Below are 23,554 nucleotides of genomic sequence, written 5' to 3' on the forward strand. Positions count from 1 at the left end.
AATTGTATTGGTCTATTGACGCAAAATATAACTTTAGAAAAAAACTTGGTAAAATGGGTGTGACACCTACCATATTAAGTAGAAGAAAATGAAAAAGTTTTGCAGGGCGAAATAAAAAGCCCTTGAAATCTTGGAAGGAATACTGTTCGTGGTATTACATATATAAATAAATTAGCGGTACCCGACAGGTGATGTTCTGGATCCCCCTGGTCCACATTTTGGTCGATATCTCGAAAACGCCTTCACATATACAACTAAGGGCCACTCACTTTTAAAACTCTCATTAATACCTTTAATTTGATACCCATATCGTACAAACAAATTCTAGAGTCACCCCTGGTCCACCTTTATGGCGATATCTTGAAAAGGCGTCCACCTATAGAACTAAGGCCCACGCCCTTTTAAAATACTCATTAACACCTTTCATTTGATACCCATATTGTACAAAGGCATTCTAGAGTCAACCCTGGTCCACTTTTATAACGATATTCCGAAAAGGCGTCCATCTATAGAACTTAGGGCCACGCCCTTTTAAAATACTCATTAATACCTTTCATTTGATACCCATATCGTACAAACAAATTCTAGAGTCACCCCTGGTCCACCTTTATGGCGATATCTCGAAAATGCGTCCACCTATAGAACTAAGGCCCACGCCCTTTTAAAATACTCATTAACACCTTTCATTTGATACCCATATTGTACAAAGGCATTCTAGAGTCAACCCTGGTCCACTTTTATAACGATATTCCGAAAAGGCGTCCATCTATAGAACTTAGGGCCACGCCCTTTTAAAATACTCATTAATACCTTTCATTTGATACCCATATCGTACAAACAAATTCTAGAGTCACCCCTGGTCCACCTTTATGGCGATATCTTGAAAAGGCGTCCATCTATAGACCTATGGCCCACTTCCTCTTAAAATACTCATTAACACCTTACATGTGTACCAATGTCATACAAACACATTCCAGGGTTACCCTAGGTTCTTTTTACAACATGGTGATTTTCCCTTACTTTGTCTCCACAGCTCTCAACTGAGTATGTAATGTTCGGTTACACCCGAACTTAGCCTTCCTTACTTGTTGAATTTAAACTTGCATACAGTTTTCAAACAATGCAGACAAATGCGTGGAAGTTATTTCAGAAAATAGCCATGATAATATGCAAAAACAAAAAAATATGTACTTTAATTAAGAAACTAATGGAAAGCGACAAAAAAGGGAACGAAATAACTTAAACCAATGGCAGCGCACAAACAGTAACGCAAAGGCAATGGAAATGCCTTAAGCAATGGAACGAAACATTTCGCTCGAATTTGATTGGCTGAACAGCAACCATTTTTAAAATAAGCCATTTATGTGTTTACAAACGATGTCTGCGATTGCTAACGGGACACAAATCAAAAAGGTTGGGTTTGCTGCATACAAACAAATAAGCAAATCGTTTGTAGGCATAAGAGATTGTGTATGAGAATACAATTACAACAACTTGTTTACTCATCAGCGCTTCATGACACGTCGGCTTATTGTGCGTTGATGTGTTGACTCTTTTGGTTTACAGTTAGATAATTATAAGAAGAAACCAGTCAATTGGAACCAGTCGAGTGTTTGGTTCGAACTTTGTTTATTCGGTGTTTGCAAATTCGGTGACGGTTAATAATAGGAATTGTACTTGTTACAACAACAAAAATTGCAAAAAAAAAAATTAACAATACATACTTATATACCTATAAAGAAATAAATATCAAAAGTTGTTTAATAACTAGTGAAAACGAGTGGGAAATTATTATAATAAACAAAAGCAAAGGTTCTTATTGAATTTCCGCCAACAAGTGTGTGAAACGGCTTGACAAGTGGACAGTGTATTTTAGCGTGAAAAGTGCCTACGTGAATATCGAATGTAAAGTGTCGCAGCCGTCGCCAAATGAAAACAAAATGCTACAACACCAACAACAGTCACAGGTGCCACAAGGTTATTACGATTACAGTCAATCTTCGGATTCGCTAAATACGACGCCATTTTCGGTGAAAGATATTTTAAATTTAGTTAACCAGAATGAAGCATATGAAGTTTTTGGAACGCTTGAAAGGTTAGTTCGATAAACGCTTAAGTTTGAAATTTTTAAAACAAAGAAAATTTAACAGAAAATTAGTTCCCCGTTTCTAGTAGTAAAATATCGAAGATCGAAGTTCATGTGGAGGTGTTATAACCTTAGACTAACAAAGTTACAACTATCATTAAAATGAGAGGATTGCAGACTTATGACCCGGGGTGGGCGTAAGCTTAGCACGTGCTAAGCGACCATATATGTATACGATAAGCGAGAGCACAACGGCCACTTCGTCAAAATGAACGACAGCGCTTTTAGTTTGATTTCGATGGTCCAACAGTAAGGAAGTGACGCACGCGCGCTTAAAACAGAGTACCAAAGAATGCGTGTGACACGTGCCCACCGTTCAAGCATTGAAATCAAACTAAATAAATAATTCACTTTGCTTTCGCGCTCGCTACACATTCGTGTTTACTAACACATTCTCAATTTGGTAACTGTGTAAATGTAGTGGTGCCCACCGCTGCTTATGACGAATATTCTGACTGGACATTGCCTTCTGGCGTCACATGCCCTTAAATTAGGCTTGGTCAGTGGGGCAGGTTTAGGGAGTGCGGGTTGGAGGGGGAAACGATCGCGGACTTTTGGTGCTCGTGCCCTGCGCTTGGCAGGCTAAATCTGCAGCTAGTTGGAGTGATACAGCTGTCCGATGTAGAAGCAGCAAGTGGCATAGGTCCTACAAAGCTTCTAGACCTTCTAAGGGGACGGGGGATATTTTATAACATAGGTCCTGGTTTTTAATAGTCTTTTTCATTTTGCACGTTAAACAAACTTCTGGTCACAGTACGAACTCATTCAGTCTATGTGAGGTCCTCACGATCTGGACAGTTCTACCTAACCTAACCTAGAAGTAAGCCTTCGAAGTGCGTTGTTTTACCCGTGCTTGCTAACATATTTTATTTATTTATTATATTCGAAAAAATAAACATGTAGGCGTGGTCTGCCTTCTTTTCCTGTTTAGTAGGTAACAAAAGCAGATCTTCGAAATTAAAAGTTGGTGGATCTGGTAATGTGAAATTTGGTGCGACGAGTGCAAATCCACCTACCTGGTCCCGGTTCACCTTGAACATTAAAACATACCCGCCTACATGCTGACTTTGTTATTATCAAACCCAATTAATAAAAAGGAAATGGCTATTCGTTCGGAAATTTTCTTTATCGTCCAATATGACATTCAATAAAAACCCCCCAGCGGGTTAGGTGATCAGAATATACCCGCAGTAGGTATGCCTGTCGTAAGAGGCGACTAAAATACCAGATTGAAGGGGCTGTGTAGCGCAACCCTGCAGGTTGCCAGCGCAATATATAGCTTCTCCAAACCCAATTGTCAACCTCACCTATCCGCGGCGAATCCTGTTTCACTAACAGACGAGGCTCTGGCGACCCCAAGCTCCTCATGGAACTTGGGGGTGGGGAGGGAGGGAATGGCATGAAGGTTTAATGTGGCCACATAAATCGTTCCCGAGATGGTCGGGCTAGCACCTTAATGGTGCTATGGTACCGGAGCGTACCGGATCTGTATCCGAAAAAGGACCACCCACATCGATAACACTCCCCAAAGCCTTCGGGGAGCAACCTTATCGCTACAAACAACAGCAACAACAACATTCAATAAAAAACAAATTTTGGAAGTTTGTGTATTGAATTTTCCGGACGAATAGGAACAGCCAAATACAAAAATATTCATATTAAAACGGGTCCAATTACGAAGTTCGAAAACAAATATCTATGTTTCAGTGACTTTTTTCCAAAAACGAGTGAACTATTTGTAGCTTATGCATCAATATCTTCAAACAACCTCGTTTGGTCCAATACCCAGGAGAGTTTGTTTAAAGATACCACTATCTGACACTTTTTCTTCATAAATATCTGCACCATAACATTTAATCTTAGAACTGGCCAGAGGAACATTCATGTTGAGATAGCGTGTTTTCGGAAACAATTTAAAGGCACTGCGTTCATAGAAGAGCGATTATAAAGCCTATCCTATACTATGCAGTACTTGTTTGGTGGACAACCTCAAAACAAGAACCTACCTCAAGAAATTAGAGGGGATTTGCAGGTTATCAATGCTTAGAATTACGGGAGACCTGAAAACAATCTCGAGGACTGCACTGTATGCCATTCTACACATTCCACCTGTAGACCTGGTAACAAAGATCTGAAAAGAGGCTCAGTGCTTCGGGCGGCTTGAGCGCAGACCACACGGCCAACATAGTATAGCGTGATCAATTACAGACGAAGAGACTACCTAATTCCGTATCTGCGCTTCAAGGGGCCCTTAGAGCCACAATAGAGGTGAATGGTTGGCGCAAAGGTGCCCAAATGGTGGACGAGGCGATACACATGTACATCGATGGTTTCAAAGTAGTGCAAGGAGTAGAGTCTGCGTTATACTGTGCAGATCCAAAAATAAACAGATCCTACAAGATTCCAGATCACTGCATCGTTTTCCGGTGGAAGTAGAAGGCGCAACCAAAGCAGTAGAAAGACTGGATGAAAATAGCTTAAACTGCAGCCGCGCCAACTTTTATATTGGCAGCCAAGCAGCAATTAAGACAACAACTTCGCGAAAAAATCGAGATAGGGACAAGCATACATCTATAAATGGTCCCAGGGCATAAGGCAATGGAGGGTGGAGCCGTGTGTAGAGGTCCACGAAAGTGGGGAAAGCTTCTGACCGCCATTCACCTGGGAATGGCCAGAGCGATTCTTTTGCATGCGGTTCAAGCAGCTCACTACGGCCGGTCGCTTGCGGCCAAGTATCCTCTGGGTAGCCGCTCGCTATATAAGCGTGCAAGTAATATTTTCACCCCCGCTGAGCGGGTTGTGTGCTGGGCTGGGGACCCGCCACGTAAAACCATACTCCAATGAAATATAACAACAAGCCTCGGATTAATACACTCTCTTATGATGACGACCATGGCAAACGTTTGAAGGACAATGAATTGAGGGCATGCACCTGGAACGTCTGCTCCCTGAATGGGATTGGTGCAGATGCCCGGCTGGTTGATGTCCTCGTCAAAGTAAAATCTGACATCACCGCCATCCAAGAAATGCGTTGGACGAAGCAAGGAAGAAAGAAGATCAAAAATTGTGACATCTATTGGAGTGCCCATATTCGTGGTGGGAGAGAGACTTTGTCGCCAAGTGCTGGCGTTCACGCCTGTGGACGAGCGTCTGGCCGCTATCCGAATAAAAGCAAAACTTTTTAATATATCATTCATCTGCGCCCGTGCGCGGACAGACGAAAAAGACGGTGAGGTGAAATACACTTTTTATGAACAATTAGAACGCACATACGAGCGCTGCACCCGTCATGATATAAAAGTCGTGCTTGGCGACTTTAACGCCAGGGTGGGCAAAGAAGGTGTTTTTGGCCCTACAGTCGGAAAGTTCAGCCTACACAATGAAACTTCTCCTAACGGACTGAGGCTGATTGACTTTGCCGATGCTCGAAACATGGTCATATCCAGAACGAGGTTCATGTATAAAAAGATACATCAAGCTACATGGCTGTCTCCTGATCGAAATACTCGCAATCAGATCGATCACGTTATGATAGACGAACGGCATGCCTCCAGTGTGCGCACGATCCGAGGACCTAACATCGACTCGGACCATTATCTCGTTGCAGCCAAAAAACGCACCCGCTTCAACGCGGCTAAAACAAAGGAACAAAAAACACAAGGAAAGCTTAAATCACAAAAGACTGCCAATGATTTCGCAACTCGACTCTCACACCTGCTCTCTGAGAGCACAACTCATCCTGAAGGAATACAGGAGCAGTGGGAGCATATCTCCAAAGCACTTGGTACTGCCGCCGAGGAAAAAAATGGTTACTGGCGGCCACGAAAAAACAACTGGTACGACGAAGAATGCCGCGTTGCAACCGAAAGAAAAGACACTGCCTACAGGGCTACGTTAAAAGCGAGCGCAACAAGAAGAGTGTGTGAGCACTACAGCAGAGTTGAAAATGGAAGCGAGACGCCTTTTCAGGAAGAAAAAAGCAGAAGCAGAAAGGCGTGAGGGCGAGGAGCTTGAGCTGCTAGCCACCAGGAATAACGCCCGAAAATTCTACCAAAAAATACGGCGACAGAGGGAAGGTTTTAAGACCGGGGCAAACTCCTGTAGGAATGAAAACGGCGACCTTGTAACTGATGTCCAGAGAGTGCTTAGATTATGGAGGTAATACTTCTCTGCTTTCCTAAATGGAGGCAGCAATTCACAGCGCAGAGATGAAGAACCCGATCCCGCAATCGATGATGATGGAATATATGTCCCCCCGCCCGATTATGACGTAGTTAGAATAGCAATAATCAGATTGAAAAACAACAAGGCCGTGGGCGCTGATGGATTGCCTGCGGAGCTATTCGAGTATGGCGGCGAGGAGTTGGTAAGGCGCATGCAGCAGCTTCTTAGCAAAATATGGGCGGACGAGTGCATGCCCGACGGTTGAAATCTAAGTGTTCTTTGCCCAGTCCACAAGAAGGGGGATACTGCAAAATGCACCAACTATCGTGGAATCATCCTTCTTAATATCGCATATAAGGTCCTTTCAAGTGTATTGTGCGAAAGATTGAAGCCCACCGTGAACCGGCTGATTGGACCTTATCAGTGCGGCTTCAGACCTGGTATATCTACCATCGACCAGATTGTCACAATGCGCCAAATCTTGGAAAAAACCCGTGAGAAGAGAATCGACACACATCACCTCTTCGTCGACTTTAAAGCCGCCTTCGACAGCACGAAAAGGAGCTGCCTATATGCCGCTATGTCTGAATTTGGTTTCCCCGCAAAACTTATACGGCTGTGCAAAATGACGTTGAGCAACACCATCCGCTCAGTCAGAATTGGGAAGGACCTCTCCGAGCCGTTCGAAACTAAACGAGGTTTCAGACAGGGTGACCCCCTATCGTGCGATTTCTTTAATTTGATGCTGGAGAAAATTATACTAGCTGCAGAACTTAACCGCACTGGAACAATATACTATAAAAGCGTGCAATTACTGGCATATGCTGATGACATTGACATCATCGGCCTAAACACCCGCGCTGTTAGTTCTGCTTACTCCAAACTGGAAAAAGAAGCGATAAAGATGGGTTTGATGGTGAATGAGGACAAAACGAAGTACCTGCTGTCATCGAGCAAAGAGTCAGCGCATACGAGTCATGGCAATCACGCTACTGTTGGCAGCCATAATTTCGAAATAGTAAAAGACTTCGTTTATTTGGGAACCAGCATCAACACTAGCAACAACATCAGCACTGAAATCCAGAGAAGAATAAATCTTGCCAATAAATGCTACTTTTGACTAGGTAGGCAATTGAAAAGTAAAGTCCTCTCTCGGCGAACGAAAATCATACTCTACAAGTCACTTATCGTACCCGTCCTGCTATATGGGGCAGAAGCATGGGCCATGACAACAGCAGATGAAGCGGCTTTGGGAGTGTTCAAGAGAAAAGTTCTTATGGACCTCTGCGCGTTGGCGATGGCGAGTACCGAACAGGATTTAATGATGAGCTGTACGAGCTATAAGCAGACATCAACATAGTCCAGCGAATTAAAACGCAGCGGCTGCGCTGGCTTGGCTATGTTATTCGAATGAAAGATGATGCTCCGGCCAAGAAAGTGTTGCTAACGGAACCCGCCTATGGAAGCAGAGATAGAGGGCGGTCCCCACTCCGTTGGAAGGACCAGGTGGAAAACGATTTAAACTCCCTTGGTGTGACCAATTGGCGCCGGTTGGCGGAGCGACTGGCGCGCCTTGTTGGACGGCCATAACCCTTTAGACGGTTAAGCGCCAATTAAGTAAGTAAGTAAGCATAAGGCAATAGATGGGAATGAAAAGGTGGATGAAATAGCTAAAAATGGCGCATCCCTCGCAGCTTGCTTCGTAGACGTCGCATTTAGATTTGGTGAGATTAAGAGATGGTGCAAGTTGCATATGATTGATTTAGCGGGAAAGGCATAGACCGAAGCGTGGTGCTGTAAAGTGTCGAAGATAGTGTGTAAGTCTTACAACGTTAGACTAACAAAGTTAAAAATAAATAAACGTAAGGCGCAATAACCTCCGAAGAGATTTTAGGCCGCGCTTCTGTACCAATTTGCGTCGTGCGCTTTTTAATTTTTCCTTTAAATTGAAGGGACCGGACCTGACTAGACACTGCCTTCTAGTGTCACATGCCTTTAAATTAGGCTTGGTCAGTGATAGCAGATGAACTGCTATGTTTTGTGCTCGTGTCCTGCGCTAGAGGATATGTAAATGAACGTTCAAATCTCCCGACAAAATGGCCTTATCTTACAATTGACAACGAACAGAATCAACCAGAGAAAGACCAGGATCCAGGTCCTGACGAAAATTCGCACTAATTACAAATAATTAATCGTGCGTGCTTTAGAGAATAATTGAAGAGACACGCACTTTTTAGCACTAATTTTTTGCGCAACAACTTCATAAGTGCAGATGAAGCTTGATTCAACATCTTGATGCGATGGATAAAAATGGACAGAAATTTCGGTTGAATTTACCAGTCTTTTTCTTTCAGTGTAGAGGAGGATCCTTTCTGTTCACACTGTCCCACCGAATTGGAAAACGCTGAAGACATAATGTTTCATTGCCATCGTTTTCACGACGAAAGACTCTCTGTACATCACTGCTATACGTTTTTAGAGAGGAACCTTCCATTAGGAATTTAGTCCCTCAATGTGCAGAGACATGTATTATTGGACATGCCGAAAGAGAGCGCAGAGAAATGCGCATGGGAAGCAGTGGCGACTAAATCGCCTATGGGGAGACCCATATTTACTGAACGTTTTTTTGTTTGTATTTCGTTTTTTTTTGTTTTTTTTACTAATTTCTGCAAAAAAGCAATATTTAATTTATTACTTTCCAAATTTTGTGTGAAAAAATTCGTAGCATGACTCCAAATAATTTAGGGCAACCAGGCAGCTATGCCAAGCTAAGATGCTGCTGTTCCACTGTATTTTCTTAACTATTTATTTACATTTAATAATAACGCCTTACGAAAAACAATTTTCGAACAATTTCCTAAGAAAATACACAACATCCCAGTCTGTGTTTTTATAGGCTCAACGGATGCACACGAAAATTTATGAATTCGTCAAACCACAACTAAAACCAAATCAGAAAAGTGTATGGGAAGGAAAGAAAGGCATGTTAAAGTCTTTACTTTCAAGAAAAAAGATGAGATAGAAGAAGATCGGAATGAAAAACGTCCTACGCAAATATATATGTCTGTCTGTATTTGATGCTCTGATCATCACTGTACGCACATACTGCAACAACATGGCTCATCGTCCAACGTCCAACAAAGCAGTCATACAAAAAAAAAAAAAAAAATGTTATTATTTGAAATTCATAAAACTTGTTGTTATTTTAAACTCAGCAAATTTTGTCAAATCATGGAAACAGTTTTTTTTGTTTTTTTTTTTTTTTAACCAGCAAAGGCATGTGCACACAAATGCAAATTGGTGGTTAACTTTTTTTTTTTTTTTTGCTTAACTCATATTCACTAAAATGTTGCTGACACATTTTTTTGTACTGTTTTGAAATGAGCTAAATAGAAAGTTGTATCATGGGCGCCTGCGTAGAAGATGATGACCGTCTTTGACTTTTGAGTTTGTCGTGAGGGAATGCAGCTCGGATGTAGGTAACACATTTGTATGTATGCTAAATATTTGCTGTTAATGTATGTGTGCGATTCCCAGTAGACAACCGAGGAAGTAAGAAGTACTTGCTAAATTTTATCTATGTATAATCTCTAGGTCGGTCAGTGATTTTCAAATTGTGGGTCGCGGCGCTTTTTTTTCGAGGGTCACCAGCTAAAAATTAATCTGCATAAATTTTTTTGTTTCCCTAATTTTTTTTATTATAAAATCAGAGAAAATCACATATTTCCCATTTCCCATCATTTTATAAGTTTACGTCGAAGCCGTTCCACCTATAAGAAGATCGGCGGAAAGCCGCTGACCAAGAAGTGCCTACCTCCTTAATTCGTTAACCGCGCCTATTGGATGATTTGCAGGCAGCGGGTGTGTTCAGCTGTATTAAATAGAGCCTTATCGATATTGGCCGCCGTGGTGTGGTGGTAGCGTGCTTCGCCTACCACACCGAGGATCCTGGGGTGTCACCCCTCAGCAGTGATTTGGCAAGCACTCCGAGTGTATTTCTGCCATGAAACGATTCTCAGTGAAAACTCATCTGCCTTGCAGATGCCATTCGATGTCGGCATAAAACATGTAGGTCCCATCCCGCCATTTTGTAGGAAAAATTAAAAAGAGCACCACGCCAGTTGGATGAGAAGCTCGGCCTAAAATCTCTTCGGAGGTTATTCGCGCTTTAAATTTATTTATTTTTTTATCGATACTGGGCTCGGGTAGTAGCGGTGGCCTTACCACGGTAAGCATCGCTGCTATGACGGACGTTTTATTTCCCATATTTTATTTAAGACCGCTGAGTCCGTCTTTTAGGGCGGGTGGTCATAGGACTAAATTGAATTAGTCAAATTCTTCGGTTTATAACTCCAGAATAGAGTCGCAAGCAATGGAAGAGAAAAACACAACAACAATGCGCCGCACTCGGGGAGTGAAAGTAGCGGAGAGTAAGCGAGCTTACACTATGAACTCATTCAGTCTATGTAAGGTCTTAATGGACAAGCCATTTCAAGCGAGCTCCGTTATGGCGTGGCAAGTGAATCCGAACGAGGAAAAAGGGTAAGGAGCAGAGGGCGTACGAGAGTCATCTGACAGTGTCGTCCTGCGCTTAGGAGGAGTGTTCGATCCAACTGAAGTGTACAGTTGGCATGGGTCTCTGAGGCAGTAAAGGTAGATCGATGGCAGCTTGCTGACAAGAGCTTTGCTGAATGGTACAGGTACGGTTCGTACAGAATGAAGAGGTGACATTCGACTGAAGGCGATAAGTGTGCTTTAAAGGCGCAGATAGGACGGAATCCCAGTATGTTGAGGCAATCTACCCGTATCGTCAAGACATGTGGATCTAAAGCTGTGGGACAGAAGAACCAAAACCTAGTGAGGTGATGAATATGTTGCAGATCCACACAATACCAAAAACCAACGCATGGATTGCATGCATGATCAAGTCGGAGGATGTGTTGCGGCTTCTGTAGAAAAAGAACCCCAATATACGGAGAGAGAAATGAATGGGTGTACGGGGGAAAGTCAGCACATTATCCGCCAAATAAACAAGCATGCCGGGAATGTCCTGGGGCTAAATCAGAATTAATTTTCATCTCAGAAGCAGAAGTCTCAAGGATAACAATTCTAAAAAGCTAGAAGCGGGCGTACTATAAAGGGACCTCGAGAGCCTAAAATCAAGAGAACAAAAGGAGGGTGTTAAAGTTACAACGAAGGTGTTGGAGTGGGACTAAAAGCCCAGAGACAAACCTTTAATACCATAAAGGGTCGGAAAAACTCTCCCTTACTATTAAGGAGGGTAAAGTACTGGGGGAAGGAGAAGGGCGCAAAGAATGGTTGGTCATAAGGGGCGGTTGCGAACGCGCACCAAAAAGCGTTGGAAGGAGGCGATACAAATGATAGAGGCAAATCTCCATTTAGTGGTAGGGTAGGAAGTGGATAGTGTTCCTACATATGTATGTTGAGCCAACATAAAGTATTGTGCTTCATGTAACGCTATGTTCTGATTGTAATATTTCAAAATATGATTAGAGGGATCTTTAAACTTATTTCAAGTTATATGCCTTCCCAAAGAGATTAGAACAGGGTAAGGCATTTAGAAATCCTAAACCAACGAACTGTGCGCAATTCCAAAAACGCTTAATACACACGAGGACCTGAGGTGGGTGGAGGAATCCGAAAACAACGTAACAAACACATTAGTAAATGCCCACAATAAATCATGCCGTGTAAGGATATTCAGGAGCCAGGGTGCCATGGTGGAGCAAAAGGCCTAAGGCATCTTTATAGAAAAATTTATCGATGACGGATGTCAATAGTTGCAGAATTATTGAATGTTCACGTCGCGCAATACGGACTACAAGACCACAAACGCAGCAGACGGCCAACATGGTGTAGGGGTAGCGTGCTCACCGAAGGTCTAAGGCACGGAAAAGCAACATCAAATTCTTTAGAAAACCACTTTTCAACTTTAAAAAAGTTTATTCTGATTGAAAAAACTTCTTTCTAAATGTTTGATGTTGTTCTGTTGGCGGCCGCTTTAAAGCCTTATGAGGCAGAAATACACCCGAAGGGCTTGTGAAACCACTGCACAAATGCGACCTCGTTCCAGAAAACTGATGATAATTGTTTCGTCATTTGAGTCGGGGACATACGGTTGGTTAGGTCTGTACATTTCCTCCATACCATCGCGTGTTAAGGGGACTAGAATATCCTCGCGGAAAGCCATTCCCGTTGTATTAAAAATATAAAATAAATGTAAGGCGCGTTAACCCCTAAAGAGATTTTAGGCCGAGCTTCTCTTCCAATTTGCGTCGTGCTCCTTTTTCATTGTTCCTACAAATTGGCGGGAGGGGACCTACTTGTTTTATGCCGACTCCGAACGGCATCTGCAAGGCAGATTTGTTCTCACTGAGAGCTTTTCATGGCAGAAATACACTCGGGGTGCTTGCCAAACACTGCCGAGGGGCGACCCCGCTTAGACAAATTTTCTTCTAATTGAAAAAACTTATTTCTAAAATTTTGTTGTTGCTTTGCCCGGGCGTGAACTCAGAATCTTCGGTGTGGTAGACGGAGCACGCTACCACCACACCCGTTGTATTAGGCGAATAAAATCTGCAGGCCTGAAGGTTCGAGGCGCCAAAATTGATGAACTTTACGCCTCCCTAATAGCTCAGCACTTTCGACCCATCTATCCAACAACGAACTATTATTTAGACTGTCTCCATTTTAGTGTGGCTGACTATGTATTCAAAGTATACTTTTGGGTTTTGAAATTTGTTACTGGGAAGCAAATTTTTTAAACCAATCTGCACATGTCTAATATTATTTACTTTTATGTGTCACATATGTGAATTGCCTGCATCTTTACTGGACTGCCGACTGTGTCCGGTTTGGTTGTGTTGTCGCGTTGCAATCGTTCTGATTTTAAGAGAACTACAAAGGTTTATTGCCAAGTGCAAGTCGGCGGGACTTTGCGAAATTTTCTTGCTGCGTCGCTCTTTCCCATATAACGATATCGTGCTGAGCCCACACATGCCTCTTTATTGTTAGACGTATGCATATTTGTCCATCAACTTACACATGCGCCAAACAGTCAACCCGAAAAACATATGTGTTGCATTAATTATGCCGACGGGGGGTGGTGACAATTTTCCAGTTCTATGTTTTACAGTAAAATATTTTTTTTTTTTTTTTACCAAATGACCATTTCCGTTCACTGATTTTTTCCTTTTTCTTCATCTCACATTACAGTGGTATGCCCAGTGTCTCAACTCCCGCATCTTGCGTCAACGATTATGACACACAACAAAGTTACCAGGAAACACTCGTTACAGCTTCAGTTATGCCACAATTACAAGTACCGATGACTGCAGCAACGGCGTCGGCAGCGACAATGGTAGCGGTCGGCGCATCAACTTCTGCTGGCTACCAATATCATCCTCATCCGCCACATCATCACCACCCTCATCATCATGCTCATCCCGCTTTTGGTGATTATGCCAATGCAGCACACGCAGTCACTTCAGCCTATCCAACACATCTTCATGCGCACACCCATTCACATAGCCACCCACCAGCGCATGCGCCGCTCCCGCCGCATACTCATCATACACATTCACATCATGTTCCGCCTTATCAACATTACGGTGCTGTACAATGGTATGTACCATCTGCATCAGTGACCAACGGTGCTACGATGTGTGGTCCTGGTGGTAGTGTATCACCGGGAGCGTCCATTTATGGTGTACCTACAACACATTCAACAGCAGCATACAACTACAATTATCAACATTCAAGTGATGCTTATGTGAGTGGTGGTATTGGTGGCATAGAAATTGCTAGTAGTAAAAGTGATTACACTTCCACGCCTTATGTGACGCCATCGCCCACTTTGGATCTCAATAATTCAACTGAAATGGCCGAACTACAACAACAGCAGCAACTTTCGAATACATCAACAAATTACTCGTCAAAAGTGACTTCGTTACCTTTGAAAAGTAATGGCAGCGGTAAAACGGCGATACCATCTCAACAATCTCTGCAGAGTCTAATGGAAACCACTAACAACAGCAGCAACACATCCCTGCAGCACATATCAAAAAGCGGTGGCAATGATACAAATAGTCTAAATGGGAATTTGTGCTCTAAAAAGGATGGATTAGAGAGTATGACGAGATCCAGTGACGGTGTTACAACAAACGGAGGCAGCGTGGACTATGGAGTAGCTAAACGCAGTAAGTAATTTTTTTAAAATTCTGAATAAAAGTTTTACCTTTTAAAAATTTTTCGGTGACGAATCGAATTTACACACATACGAAATACCTTCATGTTGTTGTTGTTGTTGTTGTAGCGATAAGGACACTCCCCGAAGGTCTTGGCGAGTGTTATCGATGTTGATTCTCCTTTGCCGGATGTAGATCCGATACGTTCCGGTACCAAGCACCATTAAGATACTAGCCCGACCGTCACGGGAACGATTTGGTATGACCACATGAAACCTTCTAGGCCATCCGCCTACCCACCCTCTAAATCCATCAGGAGTTCGGGGTCGCCAGAGTCTCGGCTGCTAATGAAACAGGATTCGTCACGGGTAGGTGGGGTTGACAATTGGGTTGGAGAAGCTATATATTGCGCTGCCAACCCCTTGGTGGCCACCGTGGTGTGATGGTAGCGTTCTCCGCCTACCACACCGTATGCCCTGGGTTCGCACCCCGGGCAAAGCAACATCAAAATTTTAGAAATAAGGTTTTTAAATTAGAAGAACATTTTTCTAAACGGGGTCGCCCCTCGGCAGTGTTTGGTGAAAACTCATCTGCCTTGCAGATGCCGTTCGGAGTCGGCATAAAACATGTAGGTCCCGTCCGGCCAATTTGTAGGGAAAATCAAGAGGAGCACGACGCAAATTGGAAGAGAAGCTTGGCCTTAGATCTCTTCGGAGGTTATCGCGCCTTACATTTATTTTTATTTTATAACCCCTTGAGAAAGTTGCGCTACACAACCCCTTGAATCAATTTGGTATTTTATTCGGTTCTTACGACAGACAAACCTACCGCGGGTATATTCTAAACCTCCTAACCCGCTGGCGGTCTCTTCTTGTAACTTTACTTTGTCCCATCCAATAGGTGAGATCACTCACAAATTGTCATCAATAACCTCAAATGGAAGGCCACGGAAACTAGCAGTTGCAATAGGACTGGACTAAACTCATATAGATGTTATTGTCCTTTGTTCTACGATACAACTAAAAATATGGTTGGTGTAAAGGGGGACACATTAACTGAAGAATATATATTAGGGCGGGCCGATTTGTGGGAAGGCAAAAAAATCGCCCATTGCTCTATGAAAATCATATTCTAGGGATCAATCACCGGTTTTGCACTTTACATGCACTTTACCCCCAGGAAGGTTCCAGGGGGTGTGCCACTGGCATCGGTGGGTCGGGCCTACAAAGTTAGTGGGGATCGGTCATACATTTGGACTCGATTGGAGCACTCTAAATGGGTCAAAGTGGGATTTTTCAAAATTTACCCCTACCTGGGGGGGACATCAGAATTCGTTTTAGAGGTATGGTTACTTCAGTTTCTCATTTTGATCCCTAGAATACGATTTTCACAGAGCAATGAGCGATTTTTAAATCGACCCGCCCTAATATACATATATTGCGTGTATCGGAGTTGATTCTGGATGAGTAAGGGTTTAACCCATTACAGTATCAAGATCAAAGTTCAGCCACAATAACACGCATCTTCCTGAGAAATATTTTTCCTTAACTGCGAGTTTCGGCTATTGGAATCTGAGATCAGAGTTAGCCGGTCATTTATTAGCGTAAGACTTTGCTGACTCTTTGTGGAAGGGACCGAGAGCCTGCTTATGCTCATTTGGCTCAAACGGCTGAATTTCTGTGTGCCAGATTTCTTCATAGTGCTCGTGGAGATGACTCCTTATATGCCTGTGACGTGGAGTTTCTTTAATCAGATGTCTGATGATGACCAGGTTTCTGAGTATTTAACATCAATAATTTTCCAGCATTTCATTTCCTTCCTTTGTGGGGCATATTGCCGCCTCACTTTGTAGATGATGTTCCAGAGACATAAGAAAAGGATAGTATTTTGATAGGTCAAACAGCAGCTTCCTCATAGCTATGAGCGTTTCTTTATTTATACTCCAAGTGCTGTCAGGGAGGGACTCAAGGATGTTGTTACAATGGTGAATGCATAGCCGTCAAAGTGCTGGTCATAAACGAACGACAGTAATTTTTGGGTGCCGGAAAGTCGATAGCGTAATGTCATCAACGTGTATGTCCGAGGACTCGGACGGTGATAGAGCCAAGTTACACGAGGCGAAAAAAATAGAAAGACTAGGGACATGGTTGTTAATTTAACTGACCAATGGAAGGGCCCAGAGCTGTTGCCATTATCTTGAAGTCATCGGAGTAGGAAATAATATTACTCCTTCGGGTGGGCAAGGGAGCCTCGATATGTAAAACATAAACATACGCGGCACCCGTCCAGATTCATAAACAAGGCAACAAGAAACGAGTGCACGGATTGCGGTTGTGGATGGAGTGCAGATCTTCACGATAGCCACGGCCAAGGTAAGGGTCCTGTGCGTGATGAAGCCGGGGAACGGCTGACGTCTCTGCAGAGTCAGAACCATGACACAGTATTGGAAGGTGTTTTCCATACCTCGGCATACCGAGGAGGATCAGTACGATACCCTTTGAATTAACAAGCAGGCGGAGAATATATTGTTGACTTAGCTTGGGAAAGACAGAAGCGCCTCAGGAAGACAAGGAACCCAATGGTGCTGCAAATCTTAGATATAAACTTTCAGCATAGCGTGAATCACTCCTTACCCTTCAGGATTGTTTGTTTGACGTGACGCTGATACAGGAGCCATGGTTCTCATCTGAAGGAAATGTTTTTGGACTCAGCTCCCGTGGGTTTGGCTTTTACAATGCAAAATCTGAAACCAGGATGAGAGAGGGAGTTGTTTAGCGCTATACAAACCTTTATGGCTTCACAGCTTCTCCAACCCAATTGTTAAACTCACCTTCCCGAGGCGAATCCTGATACAGCCGTTCTGGAAACCCTAAGTTTCTCATAGAACAAGGATTTGGAGGGCGGAATAACCTTGAAGGTTGCACGTGGTCATATCAAATCGTTTCAGAGACCGTCGGGCTAGTACCTTAATTGTGCTCATTAACAGAACGTACCGGATCTATATCAACAAAGGACCATCCACATTGAAAACACTCCCTAAAATCTTCGGTGAGTGCCTTTATCACTACAAGAAGAAGAAGAAATAGCTCGACTCATGTATGCTACATAACTCCATTGCTGAGGTCCTTGCAGGGGTGGTCGCCGAGCGGGAGGGCGAGCAGGTACCATGCACCTATTAGCTACATTATCTCACTAAAGAGGGTAAAGAAGGGGGAACCTTTAGAAACCTTAGGGCAACGGCCTAGGCCTACTTTCCGAAACAAATAAAAATAAAACTTGGATGGCCAAAGAGGTTGCCAGGAAGAGAAGTAATCTAAAGACGCTAATGACAAAGCTTTTAGGGAAAAGCAAAGCCACCACGATAGTATAAGGAGCTGTATCTTTTGAGAATACATGTGCAAGAGGATTTTCAATGAGCAAAAGGCGAAAAACCCAAGCGTGTAGGGAATCTGTTGAAGATCTATAAATGGGAAATCCTAAGAATGAACAAGTAAGGACGGGACTGTCTTCGGCTGTGCCGAAAACTTCATACCTTTCATGGATGGGGCTGAACAATAATCTTATCCCGTTCGTAATCTCCAAATAATCGGATGTATAAGATAAGCGGTGTCGCCCCTCGGCAGTGTCTGGCAAGCACTCCGGGTGTATTTCTGCCATGAAAAGCTCTCAGTGAAAACTCATCTGCCTTGCAGATGCCGTTCGGAGTCGGCATTAAACATGTAGGTCCCGTCCGCCCAATTTGTAGGGAAAATCAAGAGGAGCACGACGCAAATTGGAAGAGAAGCTCGGCCCTAGATCTCTTCGGAGGTTATCGCGGCTTACATTTATTTTTTTTTTTATAAGATAAGAAATACAAAGTGAACAGATGTACATACCTAAACGATTTTTAAGATAAATATAAAATAAACAAGTAAGGAAGGCTAAGTTCGGGTGAAACCGAACATTACATACTCAGTTGAGAGCGGTGGAGACAAAATAAGGAAAAATCACCATGTAGGAAAAAGAACCTAGGGTAACCCTGGAATGTGTTTGTATGACATGTGTATCAAATGGAAGTGGGCCATAGTTCTATAGATGGACGCCATTTAGGGATATCGCCATAAAGGTGGACCAGGCCTGACTCTAGAATTTGTTTGTACGATATGGGTATCAAATGAAAGGTGGTAATGAGTATTTTAAAAGGGAATGGGCCTTAGTTCTATAGGTGGACGCCATTTCGGGATATCGCCATAAACGTGGACCAGGGGTGACTCTAGAAAGTGTTTGTACGATATGGGTATCAAATTAAAGGTATCAATGAGGATTTTAAAAGGGAGTGGTGGTAGTTGTATATGTGAAGGCGTTTTCCAGATATCGACCAAAATGTGGACCAGGTTGACCCAGAACATCATCTGTCGGGTACTGCTAATTTATTTGTATATGCAATACCACGGACAGTATTCCTGCCAATATTCCAAGGGCTGTTGATTTCGCCTTCATTTTCTTCTACTTAATATGGTAGGTGTCACACCCATTTTACAAAGTTTTTTTCTAAAGTTATATTTTGCGTCAACAGACCAATCCAATTACCATGTTTCATCCCTTTTTTCGTATTTGGTATATAATTATGTCATTTTTTTCATTTTTCGTAACTTTCGATATCGAAAAAGTGGGCGTGGTCATAGTCGGATTTCGGCCATTTTTTATACCAATACAAAGTGAGTTCGGATAAGTACGTGAACTGAGTTTAGTAAAGATATATCGATTTTTGCTCAAGTTATCGTGTTAACGGCCGAGCGGAAGGACAGACGGTCGACTGTGTATAAAAACTGGGCGTAGGTTCAACCGATTTCGTCCTTTTTCACAAAAAAAACAGTTATCGTCCTAGAATCCAAGCCTCTACCAAATTTCACAAGGATTGGTAAATTTTTGTTCGACTTGTGGCATTAAATGTATCCTAAACAAATTAAATGAAAAAGGGCGGAGCCACGCCCATATTGAAATATTATTACTGGAGTTGAATGTTGACATAATTTACTTATATACTGTAAAGATATTAACTTTTCTTTTAAAATTTGACTTAACAAAATTTTTTTTTTTAAAAGTGGGCGTGGTCGTTCTCCGATTTTACTAATTTTTATTAAGCATACATATAGTAATAAGAGTAACTTTCCTGCCAAATTTCATTATGATATCTTAAATGGCTGCCAAATTACAACTTGTAAAACTTCTAAATTACCTTCTTTTAAAAGTGGGCGGTGCCACGCCCATTGTCCAAAATTTTACTAGTTTTCTATTCTGCGTCATAAACTAAACTCACCTACCGAGTTTCATCGCTTAATCCGTATTTGGTAATTAATTATCGCACTTTTTCGATTTTTCGAAATTTTCGATATCGAAAAAGTGGGCGTGGTTATAGTCCGATATCGGTCATTTTAAGCAGCGATCTGAGATGAGTGCCCAGGAACCTACATACCAAATTTCATCAAGATATCTCAAAATTTACTCAAGTTATCGTGTTAACGGACAGACGGACGGACGGACGGACGGACGGACATGGCTCAATAAAATTTTTTTTCGATCCTGATGATTTTGATATATGGAAGTCTATATCTATCTCGATTCCTTTATACCTGTACAACCAACCGTTTTCCAATCAAAGTTAATATACTCTGTGAGCTCTGCTCAACTGAGTATAAAAATAGGTAGGTACTTTGTGTGAGGATGCAAATTTCAGGTTTTTTGTGGTCTGCGTGTAAAAACTATGACTACGAATCACGTATTTCAACAATATATGACGTAAACGTAACTATTTGATGAAATTTGATGAATTTTGAAGCTTCTAGCCGTAAAAAAGGGGCAAAAATGACAGTTTATATGGGGTATATAATATATATACCACCGATCTCTATGATTTTTTCAGACAACAATATATGCTATATACGTAAGCATTTAGTGAAATTTGAAGCCTCTAGCTCTTAAAATAGGGCAGTAATTACGAAAAGTTTCTTATCTGAACAATCGGTTGTGGGGGACATATACTATATATACGACCGATCTCATCAATTTTTTCAGACAATAATATGTGCAATATACGAAAGTATATGGTGAAGTTTGAAGCTTCAATCTGTTAAATTGAGGAAGATATGACAAAAATCCTCTTTTTCTGAAAAATCGGTTGTATGCAGGATATATGCTATAGTGGTCCGATCCGGCAGGTTCCGACAAATGTCTAATCGGACACCCAAGTACACCCGCTCACAATTGTGTCAAGATATCTCAAAAATTGAGGGACTAGTTTGCATACAAACCGACAGACGGACAAACGGACAGACGGACCGACGGACATGGCTAAACCAACTCAGCTCTTCATCCTGATTATTTCGGTATACTTAATGGTGGGTCTATCTATTTTCCTTTAAGGACTTAAAATTTTTGGTTTCGTGATGAAATTAATATACCATTTCATTTTCATGAAATGTATAAAAATGCTTTGGAAAATATTTCTGTGCGCAAAAACCATATCCAGCCAGGATGAGTCTAGGAATCTGTTGAAGATCTATAAATGGGAAATCTGAAGAATGAAAATGCTTCAGAAAAAATGTCTGTGCGGACATTGAGTGAGCGTGGCAACGCGGTTGAGGGAAGTTCTATCTAGAGTATATATAACCCGAAGTCGAATAAAATAGAGAACGTGCATTGGTTGTGTAGCGTCTCTAGAGGAGCTTCCCGACATGTACGTCCCATTGGGGCTTCATATGGAAGATGCTTAAATGAAAATATTTTAATAGCTATTCGAATCTTTAACTAGGTTAATTGACGACGATACGATTTTGTCTTTAGTTAAGTTATCTGAATATTTTCTTAAGTTATCGCGTAGGTATCGGCGGCCACCGTGGTGTGATGGTAGCGTGCTCCGCCTACCACACCGTATGCCCTGGGTTCGCACCCCGGGCAAAGTAACATCAAAATTTTAGAAATAAGGTTTTTCAATTAGAAGAAAATTTTTCTAAGCGGGGTCGCCCCTCGGCAGTATTTGGCAAGCGCTCTGGGTGTATTTCTGCCATGAAAAGCTCTCAGTGAAAACTCATCTGCCTTGCAGATGCCGTTCGTAGTCTGCATAAAACATGTAGGTCCCGTCCGGCCAAATTGCAGGGAAAATCAAGAGGGGCACGACGCAAATTGGAAGAGAAGCTCGGCCTTAGATCTCTTCGGAGGTTATCGCGCCTTACATTTATTTATTTATTTTTTATTTATCGCGTGTACAAATGGTTGGAAATGCATTGATCGATTTATTTTCGCACCCGAGGATTGTTATCTCTCTCTCAAATCATTTATTAGCTTAAAATTTAATTTGTTACAAAAAAATTGTTTTAAATAAAACTTCTTTTATTATCCTTTGTTTGCATTGTTCTCTTTTATCTATTCGCAGGAGACATCTCTCAAGTAACTTCTTCGCGTTCAGAGCTTCGTAAAAATGGCAAACCACGTTGTAAACGCAAACCACGCGTACTTTTTTCGCAAGCTCAAGTGTTGGAGTTGGAGTGTCGTTTTCGTATGCAAAAGTACCTGACAGGCGCCGAGCGCGAGGTTATTGCTCACAAATTAAATTTGTCGCCCACACAAGTGAAAATTTGGTTTCAAAATAGGCGATATAAATCAAAACGTGGAGAAATTGATGGTGACATGCCCTCGGTCAAATTGAAAACGGACACCACAGCAAGCATGATGACATCAGGTGGAGTTACTATGTGGGGTCAACTGCATCGTCAACATCAAACACATCCACAACAAACGGCAATACAAGTGATGCATCATTCATAACAGGAAAATGTATTTGTTTATTTATTTTTTTCTTCTATTAATACAATTTCAAATAGTTGGGCAAACCACACTAGTGTCGTATTCATATAAGATTTTAAGATTTGAGTTGTTTCGATGGTTTCCAATATAAAATTTTATTAAAGCATAGCACCATTGTGAATTCATACAAGTTAAACACCTTTCTATTCCTCCACTGCCTTTCCCATCTGTCAAATAACAGCTGACAGGGAGATTGGCTGTCGCGAATGGCCAGAGAATGGAAAAAAGGTTTGTTTTTTGCTCGCGGATATTAAATTGAACTGACATGAATTGTCCATTTGTGTCTCAAATGAGCTTCTCTTTTAAATGTTTATACTGAAAATCACGCTACATATTAATATTCAATTCAAAAATCTAGTTAATAGATAAAATCTGAGCAGTCAGTTAGCAAAAATTTTAAAATATGTAAATAATGCAATAAACCAGTCGTTTACAAAAATGTTTGAAAAACACTATTGAGCAAATAATTTAAGTAATTGAACAGCGATTGAACAGGTGATCGAGACTGTTTACTATTGTGAACGTTTTTTTCAAACATTCGTCACTTGTATGCATTCACAATGGCGGTATTCATGTACAATTTTAAGATCTGAGTTGTTCCCATGATTTCCAATATACAATTTGATTAAAGCATATCATCAGTGTGAATTCATACAAGTGCAAAATTTTTATATTCATCCATTGCCTTTCCTATCTGTCAAATAACAGCTGACAGGGAGATTGGCTGTCGCGAATGGCGAGAAAATGGAAAAAAGGTTTGTCTTTTTCTCGCTGTTATTAAATTAAAGTCCCATGATTTGCCCATTTGTGTTTCAAATCAGCGTTTCTTTTAAATGTGTATACAAAAAGACAGACTTCATTTTAATATTCAATGCTACAATTTAGTCAATAGATAAAATATGAGCAAACAGTTTTGCAAAGATTTTAAAATATTTAAAAAATGCAATATACCAGTCGTCTACAAAAATGTTTGTAAAACACTGAATGCTCTGAATGATTTAAGTAAACGAACAGCGCACACAGATAGATTTTCAAGTTTTATGTGGCCAAAATTATTTTATTGCCTATATCTTCTTAAAACTGTTTAATAAATGATAAATTATAATAATTTGGGTAATTAATCGGTTATATTAAAAAACTAGATATTAAACTGTGTAACACTAAGAAATACCTGCGCAGTGAGGCTATTTTTCTT

General features: G+C 41.6%; 1 protein-coding gene across 1 annotated transcript; it reads left to right on the plus strand.

The window, feature by feature from the left end:
* Positions 1-1,900: 1,900 nt before the first annotated feature.
* On the plus strand, positions 1,901-22,446 carry tin (tinman). Its single transcript, XM_067773814.1, has 3 exons — positions 1,901-2,095; positions 13,547-14,529; positions 21,929-22,446. The coding sequence occupies exons 1-3, from the start codon at positions 1,941-1,943 to the stop codon at positions 22,318-22,320; spliced, it is 1,530 nt and encodes a 509-aa protein (XP_067629915.1). The 5' UTR covers positions 1,901-1,940; the 3' UTR covers positions 22,321-22,446.
* The last annotated feature ends 1,108 nt before the right edge of the window (positions 22,447-23,554 follow it).

Source organism: Eurosta solidaginis, chromosome 1 (genome assembly GCF_040869045.1).
Source record: "Eurosta solidaginis isolate ZX-2024a chromosome 1, ASM4086904v1, whole genome shotgun sequence".
Classification (NCBI taxonomy): domain Eukaryota; kingdom Metazoa; phylum Arthropoda; class Insecta; order Diptera; family Tephritidae; genus Eurosta; species Eurosta solidaginis.